This window comes from Thamnophis elegans, chromosome 2, assembly GCF_009769535.1.
Source record: "Thamnophis elegans isolate rThaEle1 chromosome 2, rThaEle1.pri, whole genome shotgun sequence".
Taxonomy (NCBI): Eukaryota; Metazoa; Chordata; class Lepidosauria; order Squamata; family Colubridae; genus Thamnophis; species Thamnophis elegans.
In genome coordinates, this window is record NC_045542.1 from 20322266 (window position 1) to 20348570 (window position 26305).

At 40.5% G+C, this 26305-nt stretch overlaps 1 protein-coding gene across 1 annotated transcript in view; it reads left to right on the forward strand.

The window, feature by feature from the left end:
- The window catches only part of GALNT6 (polypeptide N-acetylgalactosaminyltransferase 6), a 74334-nt gene that overhangs the window by 13597 nt on the left and 34432 nt on the right, over positions 1-26305 (forward strand). Inside the window, exons 2-3 of the mRNA XM_032208499.1 lie at positions 10944-11524; positions 23523-23695. Coding sequence (XP_032064390.1) covers positions 11037-11524; positions 23523-23695 — 661 coding nt within the window. The 5' untranslated portion in view covers positions 10944-11036. The remainder of the gene's footprint in view (positions 1-10943; positions 11525-23522; positions 23696-26305) is intronic.

Consider the following 26305-nt stretch of genomic DNA (forward strand, 5'->3'; position numbering starts at 1 on the left):
GATCCTGGCTCCATCCCGTCATTAAGACTGAGTCACGCTACTAAATAACAAGGCTTATCCTCCTTGTAAAACACAGAACTAGATAGTTTTCCAAAGAGTCTGGGATGCAGATTGTGATTCATCCAGACAGTGTGTGGACATGCCTATTCTTAAAAAGGAGATCAGCTCGGGGGTTTTTTATTCTGTTCCATTTACAATCCACAACAATTTAGTATAATTAACGTTTCTAAAACAGCAAAGCCATTAATAAGAATAAAGCGTGAACTTAAAAGATAAATTCATTTATCATTGTGTTAAGCTGACATCTTATGTGGCAGAACATTAACTTTACGTCTCTCATTCATATTACCATTAACTCCTTTCTTTTTCCCAAAGAAAAGTCTCATATGTTTTGACTTGCCTGATGCTTAGCTCCTGGACAGATTTGGGAGGCTGGCTTCTTCTTCTCTCTGAGCTGTTATGATCCTCCCTTGTTTATCCTAGCAGTTTTTGTGGACTGGCTGCAGCTGGGATGGAATGAACTCCTTACCTGGTTCCTTACCTAGTTTTCAGGTTAAAATTGTTTTATTTGTTTATTTTAGAACATTTATATACTCACTCACAGTGACTCTAGGCAGCTTACAAATAGTAAAAGTGGGTCACAGTATCGGCAGCGACCCAGGCTGGCAATGCCACCGAACCAGTTCCCTGGTCACTGCTGCTGCCTCCGCCAACTTTTTAGTTAGTTCTGCGCATGCGCAGAACAGTTTTCATTGACCTGCACATGCAGCACACATCCAACGTGCACACAAGCAAACCGGCAGCAACGCCAGCTGAAAGCCACCCCTGGAGCCACCACAGAGAAGGCCCTTCTTCCCGCCAGGTGTTTCTCCTTAAGGGATGGGATCCACAACATTCTTCTCTGCTCTAGTGGATTGGGTAGATGTGACCAGCAAGAGATGGTTCTTCAGATAACCTGGTTTGTTCATCCTCTGAACCAGGGGTGGTATTCACTTACATTCCCTACCAATTCGCAAATGTGAGCACACACACACACCCACGTATGCACTTGGCCTTCCTGCATGCGCTTTGGCTTGAAAATGTGCCTAAATAGGACAGCATAGAGCCTGGGCAGGTAGGTCCTTGATTTCCACTACCATTTTGGGTGAACTGGTCTGAACCGGCTGAATACCACCTCTGTTCTGAGCAGATATATGCCCCAAGCATATGGCAAAAACAAATATTCTTGCGGTACACAAGAACAAAGTAGAATTAAAAGGTGGAAGAAGGAGACCATTGAGCAAGGAATAACATTAAAAGAGGATATGGCTGAAGGATCTGAAGGATCTGACCTCCCTTATATTACTTGGAGGCCCCTGAATAGATTGAGATGGCCTAAATTTAGGCCTAAATGTAAAGCCAAAATGCTTAAGTGGAGGCTCTTAGCGGATAACAACACTCTGTGTGTCAGCGTTCCAAATATCATGTAGAATTAAATCAGAATCAAAGGCAAAACGATCCTTAAAGTTCCAATTTAATAAAGCAGACATCTTAGCACATCTGTGTTAATCCCAATACTGGAAATGACACCACAATTCCATCCAGTTAAAAGTTCATGATCTTGTCCCCACACCCACAATCCATCACATGGTCCAATCTTCTTCCATGCTGGCATCCACACCCAGCTGCTTCCGGTCAGGTGTACTGGTGCGGAAACAAAGGATGACCTTGGCTTCTAGTAAAGAATGAAAACAATACATTCCACAATCTCACTCCTGTCTATTCCCCACTCCCATCAACGATACTAAAGAAACAGCATAATGAAATAAGAGAAAGTGTGGCAGGCCAAAATTCTAAAAGGAATATAATTGCAGGCCTGACAGGTGGCCTCTCCTCAAAAGAAAAACGTTTCCTGAAAAGAGAATGACATAAAAGTTAACATATAAAAAATTAACCACCTACTTCCCCCCCTAGGGGACCCTTTGGCTTGTCAGGAAACTTCTCGCGAGTGCAATAGACTGTTGCAGTCGTGAGAAGTTTCCTGATAAGCCAAAGGGTGTGACTTTTGGGGCTAATGAGGCCTGGGCTTCCAGCCCGACAGCACAGCTCCCACCACTTCTGGACATTTATTGCAGTTGCAAAGAGTGTGCGGAGAAGAGCGCGAAGTCCAGCAGAGGCAGGAATGCAAAAACAACACCTACTACTCCCTTGCAAGGGGAGCGAAGGAAACCGCCTGGGTCTCCACTCCCCGCCTCATCTGTCTGGAGCCGCCAAAAGCTTTAAACTCTGGCGTTGGTGCTGGTTTCCCACCACTTCAGCGTCCCTGAGAGGCGACTCCACATTTTCCCTTTCCTTCACCTCTCCTCCCTTCAAAAGCTGTGAGGCACTCTCTTAGGGCCAGTTGCCCAGCTGGCATGGCCCCGCGTGCACACCTCGATCTCCTCACTCCCATAGGCGCTTCTCCTCCTTCTCAGAGTTCAGTGGAAGCTGGGCACAATGGATGGGAGGCTGCTTTTGAAACCACACCTGGGAAAACTTCGCCAGGAAGGGAGGTGGGGAACCAGTGGTGCGGGATGACCTGGAAAGCCCCCGTGCTTTGCTGACAGCCACGTCTGCTAGGCAAGTTCAGGGAGGTCCTAGGAAGCCGGCCGCGCCGCACAAGCTACCGCCCACAACGGAACAGGCAAGGAAAGCGAGCGAGGGGGCGGGGCAGGCATTCCATGAGGAACCTCTTCTAACCGGTTCGGTAGATTTGTAGAACCTCTTCTACTGAAGAGGTTAGAACCGGCAGAAACCCACCCCTGTTTTGGTGGTACACTTCACCTACCTGATTCATTCGGTCTGAAGTATTGGAGTAAGCAGGTGGATTTTGGTTTCAGCTTTTTAAAAAAATCGATAGGTTTTATGAATCCAAGATGTCATTTTATTTGAAAAAATAGTCATCTTTCTGAAATGAGATACAAAGAGGCTTTTGTTTCAACCTTTCACATTGAAGGTCACCTGCAAAAGAGGGCAAATGATTACCTATCCAAGATGATGCCACCACTTAAAGTTAATGTGATGACTTCATGCACGTGTTGTGTTCTTTGGCATCATCAAAGTTTGTTAGGAATGTTGCCAGTTACCTGTCTACAGAAGAAAAAGTTTCCCATCAGCTGTTTCAGTAAAGTATACGTTGGAACATGTCTTTGGCCAACAAAGGCCACTAACACCTCTGTCTTACATTATTTCTCAGTGTTTATTTTATAAGTAACATGTTTTTCTAACCGATGACATGATCAATAAGCTTAGGCAAATTATTTCATGCTTCATTGTTCTCAGCTGCAGAAAAGAAAGATCAAGGAAAGGTGCAAAGATGGTAAAAGCAACTAATAGGCATCTTCTTGCCTGATCAAACACATTTTACCGTGTATATGCAGAATAAAATTTGGGCCTGATGGTGATTCCAAAACAAAGCTAAAATACCATTAGTAGATCTCATAGCAAAATGATTGGTGAAGGCTTTTATTCTTTTGTTTTTGAGAGTCTTTGTAATGCTTCTAGAACAGTGTTTCTCAAATTTGACAAATTCTAGAATTCCCCAGCCAGCAAATTTGAAAAATGTTGTTCTAGAGCAGTGATGCTAACTTTTTGGTGCTGAGTGCTGAAAGCACATGAGTACACACCCATATTGCAATGCGCATGTGTGCTCCCCTGCCCCCTGCACATCCATGCCTGACCCCACATGTGGCCCACCCCGTGCATGTGCATGTGACCCCCCGCATGTGCTCACACAACCCCCACATGCTCACATGACCCCTGCACATGCTCATGCGACTTCCAAGCAGTTTAGACATTAATGACTGTGTGTTGCATTATTTTGAGGGAACAGCATATTTACACTGTTATACAAGCTGTATACTCACTACTTTATATTGTAGCCAAGTGTCATTTCTTCAGTGTTGTCATATGGAAAGATATCCTTAAATATTTACAAAATGTGAGGGGCTGTACTCACTTTTTCTGCAAGAGCTCAAGGCAACTTATTTAGAGATCTCTCTTCATTTTCACCCCAGAAACTCTGTGAGGGCAAAAGTGGAGCCAAATATAATTGACCCAAAGTAACTAGTTAACTGCTGTAGCATATTTAAATAATAGTACTCCCATTTTTTAAATTTTCTGAGCAACATCCTGCATTTGTATTGGTCAGAAATGCATTGAACATAACAGAAAAGTCATGCGAGGACTGTGCTACTATAGTTTCTCTAATCCAAGTTGGCTATGTTTTCAAATACGGGTAGTCTGACTTACAAGCATTTGCTTAGTCACTGTTGGAAATTATAATGGCACTGAAAAAAGTAACTTACAACTGGTTTTCACATTGACAACTGCTGCAGCATCCCCCTGATCACATGATCAAAATTTGGCATGTATTTATGACATTTGCACTGTCCTGTGGTCATGTGACCAGCATTTTTAATCTTCCCAGCCAGCTTCCATCAAACAAATGGGGAAAGTCACTTAACAACTACATGATTCATTTAACAACTGCAGCTCAACTGTAGACAAAGTCATAACATGAGGCACAACTTATTTTAACAATTGCATATAAATTTTGGGTCCAATTGTGGTTGTAAGTCAAGGACTACCTATATTGAGTATCATTTAGATTTGAACACGAACTGGTACAATTCAAAAAGACTGGGAAATGTTAAAGATTCCCATAAATCATTCATATCTATGAAATCTGCATAAGTAAGATCACCCATTTGCCTCTCTATCCTCAGGAAAAAATGATTATTCAGTTCTCGAAAATGTGTCCAACATACGATTGTATTTATAAGAGGAAGAAAAATGTATGCATCGGCTCTTTTTTCTAGCAGAATCTGGAATTTTATTTTCTTAGCTCCCATCTTTGAGTACATCCTAGTACCACAGGTGGATTGCTCCCGGTTCAGATCATATCAGGCTCCACCCACTTGCCTGAACATTGCGTGCATGCACAAGCGAACCAGTAGTAAAAAATAAATAAATAGAAACCTACCACTGCCTAGTACAGTTCTTTTTTTTTTGTTTGCTTTTTCCCCCAAATGCAATGTAGAAATCTCGGTAACAAGTCTCTTGTCAAAGTAAGAAAAGGACATCCTGTTTGAACTAGGTGGAGTAGGTAATTTTAGCTTAACTAAACGTTGACACTGCCAGGGATTTGGCATCACTTTGATAAGGAAAGTTCCCTTCCAAGGGGAAGGAGAACAGCTGTTGCTTTCTGTATGTACCTTGCCACGTCCATTGTAACCCTCAGTTACAAATCATATTTTCCTCTCCTGGAAGGGTGTCACAATTCTTCTTTGTTAAGCCTGCTGCTGTATCTCCATAACTAAAGCTGCAGTGGTGAGAGGATTCTACAAAAGTAGCCCTCACAAAGAAGTATTTGTACATTGTGCTTGAGGATCTCCATAGCTTCAGTCAAGAATCTCTTGGGTAGGATAATTTCTTAAAAGATATTCTCCTCATAGTTTGGAGAGATTATTTATCATTAACATTTGAAGATATACTTGACTACATAACAAAGAATAGATAGAATAACAGAGTTGGAAGGGAACTTGGAGGTCTTCTAGTCCAACCCCCTGCTTAGGCAGGAGACTCTACACCACTTCAGACAAATGGTTATCCAACATCTTTTTAAAAACTTCCAGTGTTGGAGCGTTCACAACTTTTGGAGGCAAGTTGTTCCACTGATTAATTGTTCTGTCAGGAAAGTTCTCAGTTCTAAGTTGATTCTCTCCTTGATTCTCTCCTTGAGGTAGCTTGACTCCCTCTTCTTTGTGGCAGCCCCTGAGATATTGGAACACTGCTATCATATCTCCCCTAGTCCTTCTTTTCATTAGACTAGACATACCCAGTGCCTGCAACCGTTCTTCATATGTTTTAGTCTCCAGTATTTGATAGTAACCAGTAGAATCAAGTTAAAATTTTACATAATATCACTACTGTGGGATAATAGTTTCTATGAGGATAACTGGATTAGGATGGGCAGTTTTTTTATTGTAGTGTAATTGTGTGCCCCATAAATCCACTGAACCAACCACTAAATTTTCAAGTAGGAAATGAAAGTTTGAAGACTTCCTTTAACTTCCCATCTCTGCAACAGTTTCCTTTTTTGGGGGGCTTTGCGTTTGCAGTTAGTGATTTGCCACCAAATTTTGTTCGATTCTGGTCCAGAATTCTTCCTAAACTAAGGTTGTTAACATAACTGGGCTTTAAATCAGCTAACCCCCTTTTTCAGTCTTAAGCAAATGTTTTTGTGTTTTCATGTCAGATTGATCCCAGAACACCTCTGAAGCTGCAGCTGACTTGATTCCCAAGCGCCTTTGAACATCTCCATTCTGTATTATTCCAAACTAATGAATAAAGTATTTAACAATGTTTTAATTACTATATGTTGGGGTTTTTTTTTAAGCTTTTGTGACATGGAATGACTGTAATGACTTTTCAGTTGACAATCATTGACAATCATTGACAATCATTAATGGAAAATGTTATATAGCAGTTAATTATATGTAGTTCTTTTGATTTGATCGATGGTTTAGAATAGAATGAGGAAATTGGTGGGCATCATGATTCTAACTACCCACATACAGATAGTCCTCAACTTACAACCATTCATTTGGCAACCATTCAAACTTAACAATGGCACTGAAAAAACCTTCTTTGTGCTTATGACAATCACAACCTCCCCATGGTCTTGTGATCAACATTTACGTATTTGGCAACCAGCATGTATCTATGATAGTGTCCCAAGGTCATATGATCGCCATTTGCAATCTTCTCAGTTGATCTCTCTGAAAAACAAAGTTCTATTCTAAACCATCGATCAAATCAAATTTACCACACTTTTCTTGCTTGGAACTCTGTGTATAAATGCAGTGTTTAATCATCAGCAAAAATCATCATGCATTTTTGGTCTAAAATATCACGACTGCTTTGGTGAGAGCAGTGACAGATACTGATATGGAGCTTTTTAGAAATCCCTCAATCAACATTCCTGATCAAAAACAAGCTCTGTTGAAATGATGCTGTGTGCACCCTCATATCTCTAGATTCAAGTCATAAGCCTGACCCTATGGCTCTTTAAGGGAAATTGTCAGTATGCATTTTGAAAAAAGCAGCTTTTTCATCACCCAGCTTGTTACCCATGATTGTTGCAGCCTGCTTGAAAAATAGTTTGGAATACTAGTCAGTACTATAATTCCACCTCCTGAATTACCTACTGCACAGGGAAATTGCATTTGTCTGTCTGCCTGCCAGTATGCTATGGATCCTTCTGTAGAAGAGAGCTCACTCAAGGTCCTCTAAGTGCAGCTCCGCACTAATTCACTGTGCAGAAAGAACCCCAAGTCATGTTTTCCCTGCTAAATCAAGTCCTCTTCCTTGTTCCTTTTGGAAGTTTTAGGTCTCATTTGCAAATTTACCTGTGTAGAAACCAACGCAATAAACTATTTTTTTATTGACTCAAAGACAAGATTGTCAAAAAACTAAGTATTTCCTGAAAATCACACCCCCCGGCTCCAAGAGGGTACACCACACCTCTATGATTTTAGTCTTCCTGTTGCCTGGTTCTGTTGTGAGACTAACTTGTTCGTTTGGTTCCTAACAAGATTAATTGTGCAGAGGAATTAGGGCTAATTAAAACCTCATTTTTCTTATAGCTGCTGCTGATGTCCTTTTGAAGGCTGGCATCGCCTCCAAAATCTGATGTGGTTTATTGCACTTCCGTGTCCTTGTGAGCTTTTCCTTATCTTTAAATTTACAAATTTACAGTTTTAAAGGTGTGGCAATGCACAAATCTGGATCTCATACCCAGATTATAAAGCTCATTACTGGAATAAATGGGGGGACAGTCTTTCTGATCCTGATGAGAAGAATGTTGCTGTTATTTACAAATTATTTTCTTACAAGGGTCAAAGAAAAGTGTTTTCCTCTCTAGCTTCACCCTGGTGAGAATACAGGTAGGTCTCAGTGCAATTAACGAACCCCACAAAATGATCACATTATTCAAATTTCCACTCTTCAAAGTGATATTTCTATGGAAAATATGATAATGGATTTCAGCTCGATTGAAATAGGTAATAAAAATTTAGACATAATTTCTATGTGTATATTAATGAAATATTGCCAGAAAGGATAAAAAGAATATACTTACTTCAATTTATGTTAACCAAAATTATAATGTATTTCTAGAACAAAATATCAATCCTATGAATAAGCTAACAGTGATGAAAATATCTCAATCTTGTAGATGTTTGCAAACCACAAAAAGCAGATGCAACTTTTTCTTTAATTCTCTCTGCTTTTTAAAAAATTCATACTATGCATGGTAAATTTAGACCAGGGGTCAGCAACCTGAGGCTCTGGAGCCGCATGTGCCTCTTTCATCCCTCTGCTGCGGCTCCCTGTTGCTGGTTGGCTCCACAATTGATAGGGCTTTCAGTTAGGACAGGTAGAGGAAAAAGGATGCCGTGCTAGGAGGAGACTCTATGGTGGGAGAACCAGACTTCCAGTGGGCTTCAGAATTGAACAGGGGGCTTCCGGTTAGGATCTTTGTGGCTCTTTGAGTGTTTAAGGTTGCCGACCCCTGATTTAGACATTCCAAAATCTCATCCTATTTTAGCATTGCTATAACATTGTTCCTATCATTCAGTTAAATGAAAATGACTCTTCTTTTTTTAGCTTTACTGTTTTCCTCTGATAGAATCTTCCCTTTATTTTACACACAGATAAAGATGAACAGTATCTAAAACTGCAATTGCACATGTGCTATTTCAATTGCATACAGGCTAGCCTCAGCCTTAACTGAATTTTGGGTTGCCTTAAATGGGACCTGGTGTCAATTTTCAATTTGCACTAAATCAAATATCTCGTTATTTGAATGTGTACTAATCGCAACTTCTTCATGTGTGTAAATATCATTCAAAATATGAGAACCCTCCAAATCTCTCTCTGTCTCTCTCTGTCTCTGTGTGTCTCTCTGTCTCTATCTGTCTGCATAAATTTTACTAAGAAAACACTTTACACGGAATGAAAAGGCTACAAAACATAAAAAGTAGAAAAAAGAAAAAGAATAAAAGAAAAAGTGGAAGTGAAAATAAGGGTAAGAAAATGGAAAAAAAAATCAAAAGGTATTTGGATCTCCTTTGTAGCATTTATAAGCATATTACCAATTTCCATTCTTCCAAATTATATATCAAGAACCTTCCCTTCTTCCATAAACAGCCCTTTGTAATCAGTGCATCCTGAAATCACCAATTCATTTTTGTTCATTTTTTTGGCAAAAACTCCATAAAGAGTTTACAAAATTGTTCTTTCCTTAATCAAAAGCTCTGGATGCTTTTCCGGTATTGGCCTGAGAGCCAGTAACTAAATCCTGCCATGTCATGACACACACAGTAGGACAAAATTAGAATTTCCAGAGTCTGTTGTAAAGTGTTTCCCCAGAATTTACTGGCATTTGTATAGCTAGGATGTACGATAGCTATTTTTGTACACTGAATGCATCAGGACTGAGACTGTTTTTCCCAAACATCACAGTTCCACCACAAAACCGCGGTCGACTAAAGCGCGTGTCACTAAAGCGCGTGACAAAACCGCGCCGTCAAAACCGCGCGACAACAGCGCGCTGTAACATAACCCTAAAAATAACCCTAAACCTAACCCTAAACCTAACTAAACCTAACCCTAAACCTAACCCTAAACCAAACCCTAAACCTAACCCTAAACCTAACCCTAACCCTAAACCTAACCCTAAACCTAACCCTAAACCTAACCCTAAACCTTACCTTAAGTTAAATCGCACTTCTGTCGGCGCGCTGTTGTCGCGCACTTTTGACATTGCGGTTTTAGCGCCGCGGTGTTGTCGGCGCGCTTTTGACTTTCGCGGTTATGTCGTGCCACGAACCATCGCAGTTTACGATATCTTTTTTTTACCCCATACACTACTAGGTTGATGTCGCAACCTTTGTGGCACTTTTGGCCTTGGATTTGTTTATAAACATTGTGATACTTCTGAAACCATAAGAAGCTTAGGCAGCATTGTGGCCTTCATTTTATTCTCCTCTCTTTCTTCATTTCCTATTTGCCACCATGTGTCAGCAACTGGCTTAGCACTGTAAAAAGTTGATGGTATAGAACTGTGGTGGTGAACCTATGGCATGGCGGAGCCATATTTGCCGGCATGGCAGCCCTGAGCTCTGTCGCGCATGCCAACCAGTTGGTTTTTGGCCTTCCAGAGAGCCGTATGAGGTCGTTTTCACCCTCAGGAAAGTCTCCGGAGGCTGGGGAGGGTGAAAAACGGCCCAAAGGAGAAACCGGTACTTTTCCCCCAAACTTCCGGTTGGGCCATTGGGCCATTTTTCACCCTCCCCAGGCTCCGGAGGCTTTCCTGAAGCCTGGGGAGGACGAAAAATGTTTTTGCCCTCCCCAAGCTTCAGGAAAGAGCCTGAGGAGGACAAAAACTCTCCCCCCGCCCTGCCGCAGAGCACGTGCACATGAGCATGTGTGTGTGTGTTGTGCATGTGCAGGGTGGTTGGTTGGTCTTTCACACATGCGCAGGTAGGTCGGCACACATGAGTGCATGATAGCGCACATGCACAATTTTGGCACACCTTTAGAAAAAGGTTAGCCATCATTGCCATAGAACATGATGACGATGTTATCCATTTGGCTGTGTCCAACTATTGTATAGGCCAAGTCTCTCTACATCTGATCTTTCACTGCTTGGAGCTTTCCTATGCTCAGGCTGTTGTCAGTTTTGCTAGCGTCCAGCCACTATGTTCTTCGGTGATCTGGCTTCCTTTTACTGCTTCCATAGAAGATAACACTTCAAAATATAGTAAGAAGACTCTCTGTTTAGGTCGGGGAAGAGTTTGATGGCACTCATAATCATCCTTCTGATTTTTCTGGCATTTGTCCCCTTGTATGCTTCTCAGGTTTGGAAGAAGATGCTGAGATTCCACAGAGCAACTGAAGCTTTAAGAAGAGCTCACCTTTGATGAAGGAGTAATTGCTGGACATCAGCCGTGATGAGGCTACTCCGAAGGCATTATGGCCCACTAAAGCTAGCTTTGGTGGGTGTTGTCTTTGTAATCTTCCTCTTCATAATGCAAAGAGATGTTGGCAATGGGGAACAAAAGGAGGAGCCATGGCTGAAAAATATTGTGGAGAGGAAAGACCAGATGATAGATATAATGATGGGAGCTGTCAACAATATCCGTGACTCTATGCCAAAGCTGCAGATCCGGGCACCTGCTCAACAAGAGGCACTTGAGCAGGACAGCAAGTCTTGCTTGCCAGGCTATTATACACCAGCAGAACTGAAGCCCTTCATGGAGCGTCCTCCCCAGGACCCCAATAGCCCTGGTGCTGATGGAAAAGCTTTTAAGAAGGACCAGTGGACACAAGATGAGACAAAGGAGAGAGAACATGGATATGAGAAGCACTGTTTTAATGCCTATGCCAGTGACCGCATTTCTCTTCAGAGGGCTCTCGGACCTGACAGCAGGCCTCCAGAGTAAGATTCCTTTCTCATTTCTCCTTCCTATAGAAATACTGCTTCAAAGCCACCCAGGATAACTATAAGCAACCATTTGCTTTATCACATTGGGCATGCAATCATAAGAGAAATGGGCTATTTGCTAGGTGGAGACCGTTACCATTCTACTATTATTTGGTTTTTTAAAATTTAAGCAGAGATATATAATAAAATCATGGTATGTACATGTTAATCAGTAATTGCTGCCCATATGTTTGCATATTCAGCGGAATAAGCTTTCAGCTTTATATTTGTGAAATGAATTTTATTAGAATATTGATTAAGATGGTGTTCCTGAACATTCTGGTTAATTCGTCAGCCTTTGAGTGAAGAACAGCTTTTAGATGTTAATCAAAATCTCTCTCTGAATTCCAGCAACCTTTCAACATTTCTTAAATACAGAGAATTTGCTTTTGTATGTACACACTACATTTAGTTAAGATGGGTGGATAGAAAGGTTTATGGAGAAAAATGATGTCTTAATTCCTTTTAAAGCATCTAAATTTCTGGTATTGATGTACATAAAGAGAATGCTTCCTGTTTTTCAGAACATCTTGTTCCCTTGGAAGAGTAAGAGTGTTACTCCTGTGGATACTAACTTGGATTATGGGAAATTTGAAGCCCTCCAGATGCTTTTCAAATACAACTCCCAGCAACCTCAGTCAGCATGACTTAATAGTTGAAGGATGCTGAGGGTTATAATTCAGCAACATCTGGAGGATCATCAGAAGTATTCCACCCAGTTTATAGATAAAATACCACAGTTTCAGATCTCAAGTTAAATTATCTTACAGGCGGTATGTCGGGAGAATGTCTTGTTTCTCAGGCCATATTTTAGATCAAATTACCAAAAAGGCATTTGTGTGCTTATTTATTTGGAGTGGGTTCTAGCTCATAGGTCAGGATAGAAACACTTAATACAACATCAACAACCTCTGCCTATCTCACATACTTGGAAAGGACTTGACAGATGGAAAAAAATGAGACACTCAGTCTAAACCTCTAGGTGACTGTGCAGTGTAGAATATAATAATAATAATAATAATAATAATATCATCATCATCAACATCATCATCATCATCATCATCATCTTGGTTAATACCTAGGACGCTGGCAGCAAACTGTATTAACCATTAGCACCAGTCACTGGTATTTGTAATGCATTTTTGAATGTTCAGTTGGCTGAGTTTCATGTTTAATGAATAATAATAATAATATCATCATCACCACCATCACTTGACATAACAATAGTTGAAAAGAAAAAAGTATGGTTCATTGACATTTCAATACCTGGAGATGCATGAATTAAAGATAAACAGCAAGAAAAAATCACAAAGTACCGGGACTTGCAAATTGAAGTTGAGCAACTGTGGAAAAAGAAATTGTGTGTTGTTCCACTTGTAATCGGAGCCCTTGGAACAATACCCAAAGGGCTACCTTGCTTTTTGGAAATTTTAAATTTATCAGACTTGAACATTCTGATTCTACAAAAAACCACCCTACTGGAACAGCTTAAAACCTTCAACGTTACCTTAACAGTTCCTAGGTCCTTGGTTAGGACTCGAGCTGTTGAGCTACCAACCAGTCCCAAAGGCTGTGAATCTCACCAATGATTAACCACGCAATAATAATAAATAAAGCTGACCAAAAGCTAACTTGGAACTGGTTAAGATCAGGAGCACTGAAAAAAGAAACAGAAGGCTTTATTTTGGCAGATCAAGAACAAGCCTTAGCCACAAACTGCATGAAGGCAAAAATTCAACATGTTACCACCAACAGCAAATGTTGCCTCTGTAATGAGAAAGAAGAGACAGTCGACCACTTGATCAGTGGGTGCAGCAAAATTTCACAAACTGACTACCCACAACGCCATGACCGTGTGTTGCTAAGATCATTCACTGGAAATTGTGCCAAAAGTTTGGATATGAGTACAGTAAAAACCACTCGGAACATCAGGTTCAGAAGGTTTTAGAGAAAGTCAAGATCTTGTAGGACTTCAGAATTCAGACTGACAGGCACTTGGCCTGTCATAATAAAATAAATAATAATAAATAATAAAATAATAAATTAAAGCATCAAATGGAAGATGCTGAAAGAACACGTTTGCCAAAGCTGAACCAAGTGAACCGGGAAGAATTGAGAAAGGTACTAAAAAAGATCAATGAGGCTGTGCAAACCATTCAAGCCACTACATTAGTTGAGACAAACCAGCTGATGTATGCATCAGCCTTCATAACTACCAAAGAATTGGGGTTGAAAATACAAAAGAACCAAAGAGGCAAGAAGAGAAAGCCTAAATGGAAAATTCGGTTGGAATTGAAGATCAAAAAATTTCGTGGAGACTTGAGCAACTTGAAGAACCTAAGGCAAGGTCAGCTAAAGAACAAGCAGGTCAAAAGCAGCCTTGAAGCAAGATACGATTTGGAGAATAAAGAGATTGCGATACTAATTGAAGAGCTGAAGCAGAGGGTTGTTGCCATTGCTGAAAAGACTAAAAGATATGAAAACTGAGTAACTCAATTCAAGGAAAACTCACAGTTCAGAGCAAATCAGCACCAGTTTTATAAGAGCTTAGAAAGTAGAGATGGAGTAACAACAATAAAAAACCTGATAAAGGGAAAGCTCTGAAATTCTGGAAGAATTTGTGGGAAAACAATAAGAAGTACAACAGAAATGCAAAATGGATCAAACAGATTGAGGATTCTGTTAAAGTGCATAAAATGGAAGATGTGAAAATAACAAAAGAAATGGTGCAAAGACAGTCAAGAAAAGTGAAGACCTGGAGTGACCTGGACCAGATGAGTTACATGGCTTCTGGTTAAAGGCACTTACAAGTGTGCACAAAAGATTGGCAGCCCAAATGAACCAGATGTTAAAAACACCTGAAAATGATGAATGGATGACAACTGGAAGGACATTTTTGATCCAAAAAGATAAAGAAAAAGGAAAGGATCCTGGAAACTATAGGCCAATCACCTGTTTGCCAACAACATACAAGCTCCTTACTGGTATCATTGCAAACCAAATGTATGGGTACTTGGAAAGAAATAACTTGCTTCCTGTAGAACAGAAAGGATGCTGCAAAAATTCAAGTGGAACAAAAGATCAACTGCTGATTGACAAACTAATCCTAAAGAATTCAAAGAAAAGACGAACCAACCTTTTCATGGCTTGGATAGACTATAAGAAAGTATTTGATTCAGTTCTCCATAGCTGAATCAAGAAATGCCTGAAAATCTTTGGCATCAGCAGCAACATACAAAAATTCATGGAAACTTCAATGAACCTCTGGAAAACAAAGCTTATAGCTAATGAAGAAGTACTGGGTGAAGTTGAAATTAAACAAGGCATTTTCCAGGGCGATTCCCTTTCACCCCTACTTTTTATACTCTCAATGCTACCACTGACAATCATTTTGAAGAAGATGAACTATGGATATGAACTTGCAAAGAAAGGACTGAAAATTTCGCACTTGGTGTACATGGATGATTTGAAACTGTTTGGTAAAACAAAAGCTGAACTGAATTTATTAATTGAAAGCACAAAGAAATTAGTATGCAGTTTGGAATTGACAAATGTGCAACAATGGCAACCAAAGCAGGCAAGGTCATAGAAGATGATGGAATAGAACTTGAGAATGAAGAAATAATAAAGGCAGTAAAACCAGAAGAAGGCTACAAATACTTGGGGATTTTAGAGGCCTCTGACTTAATGCATAATAAAGTCAAGGAATTAACTTCAGCCAAGTACATTCGATGAATTCGCAAGATATTAAAGTCCAAATTGAGTGAGGAAACATCATAAAAACCATAAATTCCTGGGCTATACCTGTGATCCGATACTCTGCAGGAATAATTGACTGGACCCAGATGGAGTTGGACAATTTGGACAGAGAAACAAGGAAGCTTATGACAATGAATCATGCTTTGCACCCTAAAAGTGATGTAGACCGATTATATCTACCAAGAGGAGAGGGTGGTCAAGGACTCTTGCAAGTAAAACAGACTGTGGAAGAAGAAAAACACAGCTTGAATGATTACATCCAAAAAAGTGAAGAACCAATGATTAAGGAAGTAAATAAAGGAGGCCTTTTAAAGACAACTAAGTCAAAAGCTGAATATAAGAAAGAAGTAATTGAGAAGCGAGCTGAAAATTGGAAAAACAAAGCTATGCATAGCCAATACTTGACAAGTATTGAAGGCAAAGCTGACCAAAAGCTAACTTGGAACTGGTTAAGATCAGGAGCACTGAAAAAAGAAACAGAAGGCTTTATTTTGGCAGCTCAAGAACAAGCCTTAGCCACAAACTGCATGAAAGCAAAAATTCAACATGTTACCACCAACAGGAAATGTCACCTCTGTAATGAGAAAGAAGAGACAGTCGACCACTTGATCAGTGGGTGAAGCAAAATTTCACAAACTGACTATCTACAATGCCATGACCGCGTTGCTAAGATCATTCCCTGGAAATTGTGCAAAAAGTTTGGATTTGAGTATAACAAAAACCACTGGGAAAATCAGGTTCAGAAGGTTTTAGAGAATGAGAAAGTCAAAATCTTGTGGGACTTCAGAATTCAAACTGACAGGCACTTGACCCACAACACACCTGACATAACAATAGTTGAAAAGAAAAAAGTATGCTTCATTGACATTGCAATACCTGGAGATGCACGAATTGAAAATAAACAGCAAGAGAAAATCACAAAGTACTGGGACTTGCAAATTGAAGTTGAGCGATTGTGGAAAAAGAAATTGTGTGTTCTCCCGATTGTAATTGGAGCCCTTGGAGCAATACCTAAAGGGCTACCTCGCTATTTGGAAATTTTAAATTTATCAGACTTGAACATTCTGATTCTACAAAAAACCATCCTACTTGGAACAGCTTATATCCTCTGATGTTACCTTAACAGTTCCTAGGTCCTTGGTTAGGACTCGAGCTGTTGAGCTACCAACCAGCCCCAAAGGCTGTGAATCTCACCAGAGATTATAATAATAATAAGAAAGTCAAGAACATATATTAATCGAAGTAAAGAACAAAAATCTACTGAAGGCCCAACAGACGAAACAAGAATACAGAAAAGGTGTGATAAAATCAAGAATGGAGAGTTGGCAGAACAAAGTACTGCATGGCCAATTTCTGGAAAAAATAAAAGATAAAGTGGACAGTGAACAAACTTGGTTATGGTTAACAACAGGTACATTAAAGAAAGAAACAGAGTCACTAATCCTGGCTGCGCAAGAACAAGCTATCCGCACAAATGCCATTAAGGCCAAAATCGAAAAATCTTCTGATGATTTGCAGACTTTGCAAAGAAGCTGATGAAACTGTTGATCACATACTCAGCTGCTGTAAAAAAGTTGCGCAGACTGATTATAAATTGCGGCACAATTCAATAGCACAAATGATCCATTGGAATTTGTGCAAAAATTATAATATTAAAACAGCAACAAACTGGTGGGAACATCAGCCTGAAAAAGTCACCGAAAATCAGATGGTCAAGATCTTGTGGGATTTTCGCATACAAACAGACAAAATATTGGCGCATAATACACCAGACATCACATTGGTTGAGAAAAATAAGGTCACAATCATAGACATCGCAATACCAGGTGATAGCAGGGTCGCTGAGAAGGAACATGAAAAAATCGCAAGATACCAGGACTTAAAAATCGAAATTCAACGACTATGGCACAAACCAGCAGTGATAATTCCAGTGGTAATTGGCACACTGGGTGCTATTCCAAAAGCACTGGAATTACATTTAAAACAGTTAAAAATTGACAAAATCACCATCAGTCAAATGCAAAAAGCCGCACTGCTTGGATCTGCACGCATATTACGAAAATACGTTATGACGTCCTAGGCCCCTGGGTGGGGCCCGACTAGTAACCAATGCCAAATCCAGCGAAACAACTGGCCGCTGTGATACAATTGTATAATAATAAAAAAAGACAAAAACCAGTGATACCCATTGTTGATCACATACTCAGCTGCTGTAAAAAAATCGTGCAGACTGATTATAAATTGCGCACAATTCAGTAGCACAAATGATCCATTGGAATTTGTGCAAAAATTATAATATTAAAACAGCAACAAACTGGTGGGAACATCAGCCTGAAAAAGCCACCGAAAATCAGATGGTCAAGATCTTGTGGGATTTCCGTATACAAACGGACAAAATACTGGTGCATAATACACCAGACATCACACTGGTGGAGAAAAATAAGGTCACAATCATAGACATCGCAATACCAGGTGATAGCAGGGTCGCCGAGAAAGAACATGAAAAAAATTGCAAAATACCAGGACTTAAAAATCGAAATTCAACGACTATGGCACAAACCAGCAGTGGTAATTCCAGTGGTAATTGGCACACTGGGTGCTATTCCAAAAGCACTGGAATTACATTTAAAACAGTTAAAAATTGACAAAATCACCATCAGTCAAATGCAAAAAGCCGCACTGCTTGGATCTGCACGCATATTACGAAAATACGTTATGACGTCCTAGGCCCCTGGGTGGGGCCCGACTAGTAACCAATGCCAAATCCGGCGAAACAACTGGCCGCTGTGATACAATTATAATAATAATAAAAGACAAAAACCAGTGATACCCATTGTCATCAGGACACTTGGTACCATGTCCAAGAATTTTATAAAACATGAAACAATTGCAGCTTCCTGCAATAACACCAGCGGAACTGCAAAAAACTGCACTACTCAAACATCGTATATCTTAAGAAGGTACTTGGTTGATACCTAGGATGCTGGCAGCAACCCGTATCAACCATTAGCACCAGTCAATGGTATTTGTGATGTGTTTTTGTTGTTCAGTTGACTGAGTTTCATGAAATATTGTAATTTTACAAAAAAAAAATCACCTGCTTGGAACTTCAGCACAAACTTAATAATTCTTAAATCCTTGGTTAGGATTTGAATTACCAGATTTCTTTCATTGAATCTAGCTATAATTACCCACATATAATGTGAATAGTCCTTTTGTTATGGCCATAATACAGCCGGCACATTATGGTTGTAAATCATGATGGTTGTTAAGCAGATCCTCACATGACTGACCTGATTTTTACAACCTATTTTTGCTGCAGTCATTAAATGAACTTATTGTTGACTATGGGGCATTTTTGTCAAAACCCGGAAATGAACGCCAGTTTTCTGCAAAAAATATAGCAAATTACACTCATGTGACTGTGGGACACTGCAAATGGCCGTGAATGCAGTCATGTGACTGGGGGGAGGGAGGCATCAGAAGTTCAGAACTGAGTCACAAGAACCTTTTCAAGGGTCCATTGTAACTTTGAATTGTTATTAAATGCTGAGTCATAAATCAAGGACTTCCTCTAATAATAACATTGCAGTTATTCATCCCTTCCTCCCTGCCACCTCCCCCCAGCCTAGTTTAAATACCCGGTTCTTAACAGACTTCTGAAATACTAAAAAGAGTTCAGTGACTATGGCAGCAAGCTGTTTAAAGAAGCTTCTCTTTAAAGAGTTTTATCCGTGCTGCCGCTAGTCATTGCTCATCTTGTCCACTTGAAAATAAAGAGGATTTGTGGCTTTCATGTACTTAGCTAGTCCCACATGGTCCCCTATAGTGGATTTAGACTTCTCAGCAGCTCTGCAGTGATTGAAAAAGCTGTAACATGGAATACAATTGGAATTTGATTTTTCTACAATAGTCAACTGGAACACTGGCAACACATCTACATGCATTGCCTATGGGCAGAAATATGTTGTTGTTTTTTCTGTTTTAATTTAAGCTACTACTGCAACAATGTGTACAGTAGTACCTTCAAGCTTAATGGATTCTGTCTCCTTAGATATCAGAACTAAATGTCTCCTTCCTTGCTCTTTCTCCTTTGATCTAGAAAAACCCTGTCCCTGCCTTGAGAATCTTGTTAGGTAACTATGCAGTTGAGTGATCAACACCTGCATATGGCTGGAATGAGAGTCTGTGTAGATTTACATGTACTTTTTCATTAAAGCATTCTTGGCTAGTTGTCCAAGAAACTTAGATTCTTTAGAAGACTGAAAATAAATGGCACAATATATAGGACCGATGACATCCAACTTGTCAGTAGAGGTAGCCCTCCATTTGCAACAGTTCATTTCGTGACCGTTCAAAGTTACAGTATCACTGAAAAAAGTGGCTTATGACCATTTTTCACACTTAAGACCATTGTAGTATCCCCATGGTCACATGGTCAAAATTCAGATGCTTGGCAACTGGCATATAATTCTGACGGTTGCAGTGTCCCAGGGCCATGTGATCACATTTTGCCACCTTTTGACGCGCAAAATCCACAGGGAAGCCAGATTCACTTAAATAACCATGTAACTAACTTAACAATGGCAGTGATTCACTTAACAACAGTGTCAAGAAAGTAAAATGGGGAAAAATTCACTTGACAGATGTCTCACTTTGCAACATAAGTTTTGGGCTCCGTTGTGCTCATCAATTGGGGGAATACCTGTATTTAGAAATTGATAGCTGTGAAAGAATGTCCATTTGCCAAAACGGCCAGGGTGCAAAAATTTCCCTGGCTTCTTTATTTGCAAGTATAAAAAGGAAAGTAGCCTAGAGAGCCTCTGATTCTAGCGATATCCGTACATTAGTGGGCAGTGACAAGTGGGTGGGAAGGGAGAAAAGATCACACAGATTAACTCTTAACTGGTTTCCTTTCATCTCTGTTTTTTTTTTTAAAGAAAAGCCCAGGGTTCAGCTCTACTTTTTAATTATCTGATGCGACCTCCCCACTCTTCACTCTCTTACCTTGCAGTGCCACCGTTGCCCCATTTACAGAGCTGTGAACATGGACAATTGCGGCCTTTTTCAATACATAAATAAGAAAAAGAGGTTGCTCAAGTTCAAAAACTTTTCTTGATTACATCTGTCTCCTGCCCTTGGTTTTGGTCCATTTCCTCTCCCTCCGAGAAGCTCCGCTGCCTCCATAATTTTTCACTTTGCTCGGCCAGTGGAACAGACGGCGGCACTTTTTACAGTACAGCAGGAGGGTGTGGAAGGAGGCAAACGTGATGCTTGTCACCCCTTCCCCTTCCCCTGTGGTCTCCCCCAAGCTTTTTCTAAGGCCGCTGCTGCGGCTTTTCATAAGGGGGATAAGTCAGTCAAAGGAGCCAACAAAAGGCAGCCTGAATAAGGGCTTAAAAACTAGGCTGGGTTGGCAAGACAGTTTTCTCTCTTCAACTTACCTCCTACCCTTCTGACAGCTGATTATTTCTGCCTGGCAGGTGTAGATATCCACAATAGAAGAATGCTGTGTTCAAGGCAGAGGGCAAGAATGTTATTCAGTCAACCCAAAAAAGCATAAACCAATTTCAATTAAAGGGTGTAAAGCCCTCCAAGAACCAAACCATAAATCGGGGAAATTGGCTCAGATGGAGGGAGCCTGTGAATGAAACTTTTTTTTTTATTGTTGAGTGCTTTGGAGAGGGAGCGAGGGAGGGGAGGGCCTGATCTGCGATGTGGAACGTTTCCCTCCCTCCCCCTTTTGATGTGCCCTAGAGGTATGCAGCACGTAAGGGACCCCTCTCTCTTCCTGCTGAAAGATTCAGAGGGTGGGGTGGGTAGTGGAATCAAAAGAGGTTGCTATAAAGTTGGGGGGGGGGGGGCTCTTTTAACAAAATGATTTGAATTATCTGACTCTCTGCCAAGCATCCCTGCACAGGATTCATCTCGTATAACCTAGAACATACCACATAGTTACTTTAAAAAAAAAGTTTATCACTCCAAGATAATAGGACTTCGTGGTTGGTTTACAATCAGATCCTCTCCTGCAACAATACTGAGAAAAGCAAGATCATGCTATGGCAAGATATTTTAAAGGGCTTCCTGGGTTTGCATATGTGTATTTATTGTGGGAGATACTTTTGACTCAAAGGAACGCTGTGGCTCAGTGGCTAAGATGCTGAGCTTGTCGATCAGAAAGCTTGGCAGTTCAGCAGTTCGAAACCCTTCTTTTCAACTCATCCTCAAAAATCACCCAACACTTGTTAGAGGGTTTAAGGTAGCCAGGTTTTCTCATTACGGCTGAACTGAATGTAATCAGGGGAGCTCTCAGATTAACAAATAGTTCTTGGAATGAACTAGGGTCCGACTTTCTTTCAACAGACCTTAGTTTAATTGTGCCAAGTTTTCTAGATGTTAACAATATACCATACTACAACTGGTCAAGCAACAGGAAACAGAAGTTTCTGATCATTTATCATGTGCAGAGCAGTGAAGGATGGTTCCTTTTTGTATCTGAATGGCCAACCTTTGCAAAAGATCCTAAACTGCATGAGCTATGAGAAGTAGAAAGCTTTCCTACTTTCTAAAGGAATGCATGCTCTCTGTGAACAAAAAAGATCGTCGCGGTAACTTTCTACTTTACAGCTGAGCTTGCAAACAATAGCAGAAGGCAATGCAGTTAGTCCCTAAATCTTAAGAGAATAAATGATCTCTCTCTCCCCCCCCCTTTCTCTCTACCACCCCTCCCCTTAATACTCTGCTAGGCAGAGCTTCCATTCACAAGCACATAGGAGGGAGCCCATTGAGAGCCTTCATTGTTGCTGCCTTCTTTCAGGGATGCAATTCATGACCTCATCCTGTGACCTACAGGCACTTAGGGGCAAGTTAAAGGAGGGGTGAAAGAGCCTGGACTGGTAACCAAATGCAATAGAGCTCTTGTCCCTTTTAAAAATGAGGAAGAAGGGGGATTTTAGCAGGTTTTCACAGTACACTCTTGCAGTACTAAAATGCTAAGCTGCACCTGCTAACCTCCCCTTTATTTATGGGCTTACTCAGAACTAGCAGAGTCAAGTGATTAAGGAACTGAGCCCTGAAGCAACAAGGACTCATTTTCAAAGGTTAACTTTGCCATAGACTTACTAAGTAGTCTGGTTTGAATGGTGCCTCTCTCAACCCCCATTTTCTGCAATAGGAAACTCAAAGTAGCACAAAAATGTTGGTTGAGGTGATGTCTAAAGCAGTGTTTTTCAACCACTGTGCCGTGGCACACTAGTGTGCCGTGACATAGTGTAAGGTGTGCCGTGGGAAAATTACTTTATATATAGTCAATATAGGCACAGAGTTAAATTTTTTTAACATTTTCTAATGGTGGTGTGCCTCGTGATTTTTTTCATGAAAAAAGTGTGCCTTTGCACAAAAAAGGTTGAAAAACACTGGTCTAAAGAGCCAAAGATACTGTGTTGACCCAGAGAAAGTCCATATACCTTAATTAAAACAACTGAAGACTTACAAAATAGTTACAAGCTTAGTGTCAGTCATGGGTCTACAAGCAGGGGAAGAGGAAATATGTATGCCCAGGTTCATTCCCACAGCACTAAGCAGTAGTTTAGTATTATATCTGAATGTGTAGTTTTGGTGGTTTGTGGTATGGCAATGGGAGGTCTTCAGATCAAGAACTCACATGCTTTGACAGATTATAGATCTTATACCCAGTATTTTAAACAGACATCTTAGCTCAGATATGGCCATCTTAAGCTATATGGATAGCCAAGCATAATAGTCAGGACAGATAGGTCCCAGAACCACAGAGAGTCCAAGCTAATTTGGAAAATTCTGGTGTTGGAAGGACATAATGTTTCAATTTCAGATACCAAGAACACGTAGTAAAGCACATTTTGTCCTATAGACAAGTCTATCCTTGGGGTGTAGCCATTTTTCAGACCCCAAATTAAAGGCTTGCAGGGTCGTAAAAAGGGAGTTTATTGTTGTATATGTCTGCATAATAAAACAGAGATAATATCTACTTGCAAGAAAGGTTTTCTTAAATAACCCCACTTAATAAGTGCTAAAAAAAGGGTGCATTAAACTGAACATCGTATAACTCTTGGGTGCAGAGCTTATCTAACTGAAACGAAAAAGTGTTCATTATCTAATTGGTGTAACGCTACTATCTAATCTTAATTGTAATTTAGATTTCATGTTCCTTTTGCAGGTGCATCGATCAAAAGTTCAAACGCTGCCCACCCCTTCCGACTACCAGTGTCATTATTGTCTTCCATAATGAAGCTTGGTCCACGTTGCTTCGCACTGTCTATAGTGTGCTGTATTCTTCTCCAGCTGTACTGTTAAAGGAAATCATTCTTGTAGATGATGCCAGTACAGATGGCAAGTATAATCCTTTTGAAAGTGTGTGTGCTTGTGTATTGTTCCTGAAAGGCGATGAACTATCCTGTATGTATGAAATATTTTAAGACTTTTGGATCTTAATATCCTATTTGCCTTAAGAACTACATTACTCAGTGCCTGCATTTTATATCTAGGGATAGGACAGCTAGTGCTCCTTTCTCTGTTGGAGGAATCCAGTCTAACTAGTTTAAAGTTGAGGACTATATAAAGCCATAGCAAAGAAGGTCCTAGGAATTTGCCATCTACAGTGAGCACCTGAACATCAGACTATGGGCGTTCATTCTCTTCATCAACTTTGCCTCCCATGCTACAATGCATGAAGAGAAACAGATTCAAAGTCAAAGTTCAGACCTAAGTCCAAAAATATTGCCAGTCCCGAAAGAAGCTGTTTATACTGGAATACCTTGAATTAATTTTCTCTTAAGGAATGGTAAGAAAAATCCCTACCAATCAATATGAGAAATTGATCACCCGTTAGCTTTTGGTTGCAGTTACTGAGCTAAAGTTAGTGCAACCGGTCACTCAATCTAAGGAAGCAATTATATATATTTTTTCATGCTGCCATGTCACATGTTGTTTGACTTTCTTTATACAATGAATGAAGCAAGCGCCACATTTTGGTGTTACTCATTAACTCAGACTCAAGAACTTGTGTGAGTATAATATCCTGCAGCAAAGATATACAAAAATTTAGAAAACCCAAATACCTTTTCACAGAACTGTATTTAGCTTCTGTCCAAACTACTCAGCTGGGCAAGTTTAGAAACCGCAAGCTGTATTTAGCAATCTAAATTGGTTATACTTCAGATTAACATAATGACATGGTTCAACATCATGACTTGTATATTGTGCCCCAGCCTGCTTTCCTTTCTCTCTACTACTCAAGGTTTTCAAACAGCCAGTAAAGATTCTACAGTGAAAGATTTCCTGAGGTTTTTTTTTAAACATACCAATGAGTTACAAGTTTTAATACCAGTTTGTGCATACTATCTTACATGTTGACCCATTGAATTGAATTGAATTGAATTTATTGCATTTATATGCCGCCCTTTTCCCCAAAGGGGACTCAGGGCGGCTCACAATCCAAGTCAGGGAAGGGGGTACAGATAAGGGATAAAAAAGACGAACAGAACAATACACAATTTAAAAGCACACAACAACCATACCATTCGAGGGGGGGGGAAAGCTCTTTAGCCCCAGGCCTGGCGGAACAGCCAGGTTTTAAGGGCTTTGCGGAAGGCCTGGAGGGTGGTGAGGGTTCGAATCTCCACGGGGAGCTCGTTCCAGAGGGTCGGAGCAGCCACAGAGAAGGCTCTCCTCCGGGTAGTCGCCAGTCGGCATTGGCCAGCGGATGGAATTCGGAAGAGGCCTAATCTGTGGGATCTAATCGGTCTATTGGAGGTAATTGGCAGCAGGCGGTCTCTCAAGTACCCAGGTCCAATACCATGAAGGGCTTTATAAGTGACGACTAGCGCCTTGAAGCGTATTCGAAGACCAATAGGCAGCCAGTGCAGCTCGCGGAGGATAGGTGTTACGTGGGTGAACCGAGGTGCACCCACAATCGCTCGCGCGGCTGCATTCTGGACAAGCTGAAGTCTTTGAATGCTCTTCAAGGGCTGCCCCATGTAGAGCACGTTGCAGTAATCCAGTCTATAGGTCACAAGGGCACGAGTGACTGTTGTGAGGGCCTCCCGGTTCAGGTAGGGACGCAACTGGTGCACCAGGCGAACCTGGGCAAATGCCCCCCTGGTCACAGCCGAAACCGGGAGGCCCTCACAACAGCATTATTTCTGCTTTCATCTTAGATTTAAATATTTTTCTTCTATTCCATTCTGCATCCATTCTTTGCTTTCTCTCTAAATCTCTTTAAATTGTTTCCAACTTTTCCCCTTCATGTGGAACAATACTATTTTCCAGAAGGGAAGGAAGATTATTTTGGACATTCTTCCCATGTATCTTTTCCTGTGTCTGTAGCTCCACATTTTTGCACTGCAATGTTTTATACTAGCAGTTAGACAAATAACACAATTAGCCAATATGAAATCTATTAATGGAATATATTTTTCCTTCCAGAAGATTAGTATTTTAGCCACTTATAGAGCCAATCAAATGCTTACACGTATTTCTCAGTTTATGATCACAATTGAGCCCAAAATTTGTGTTGCTAAGCAAGACAGTTTTTAAAGGAGTTTAGTCCCATTTTACAACCCTTCTTGCTACAGTTAAGTGAATCACTGCAGTTGTTAAGTTATCAACACAGTTGATAAATGACTTTGCCTGTCAGAAGGTAGCAAAAGGGGACAATTTGACCCCAGGACACTGCAACCATCATAAATACATGCCAGTTGCCAAGTGTCTGAATTTTGATCACATGACCATGGGGATGCTGCAACAATTGTAAATGTGAAAAATGGTCATTGTGTTAATCTGAAGTATAACCAATTTAGATTGCTAAAAACAGCTTGCGGTTTCTAAACTTGCCCAGCTGAGGTCACTTTTTTCATTGCTGTTACAACTTTGAATGGTCACTAAACAAATGACCATAAGTCGAGGACTACTTGTATTAGCCTCAAACTGTGAACAGAGGTG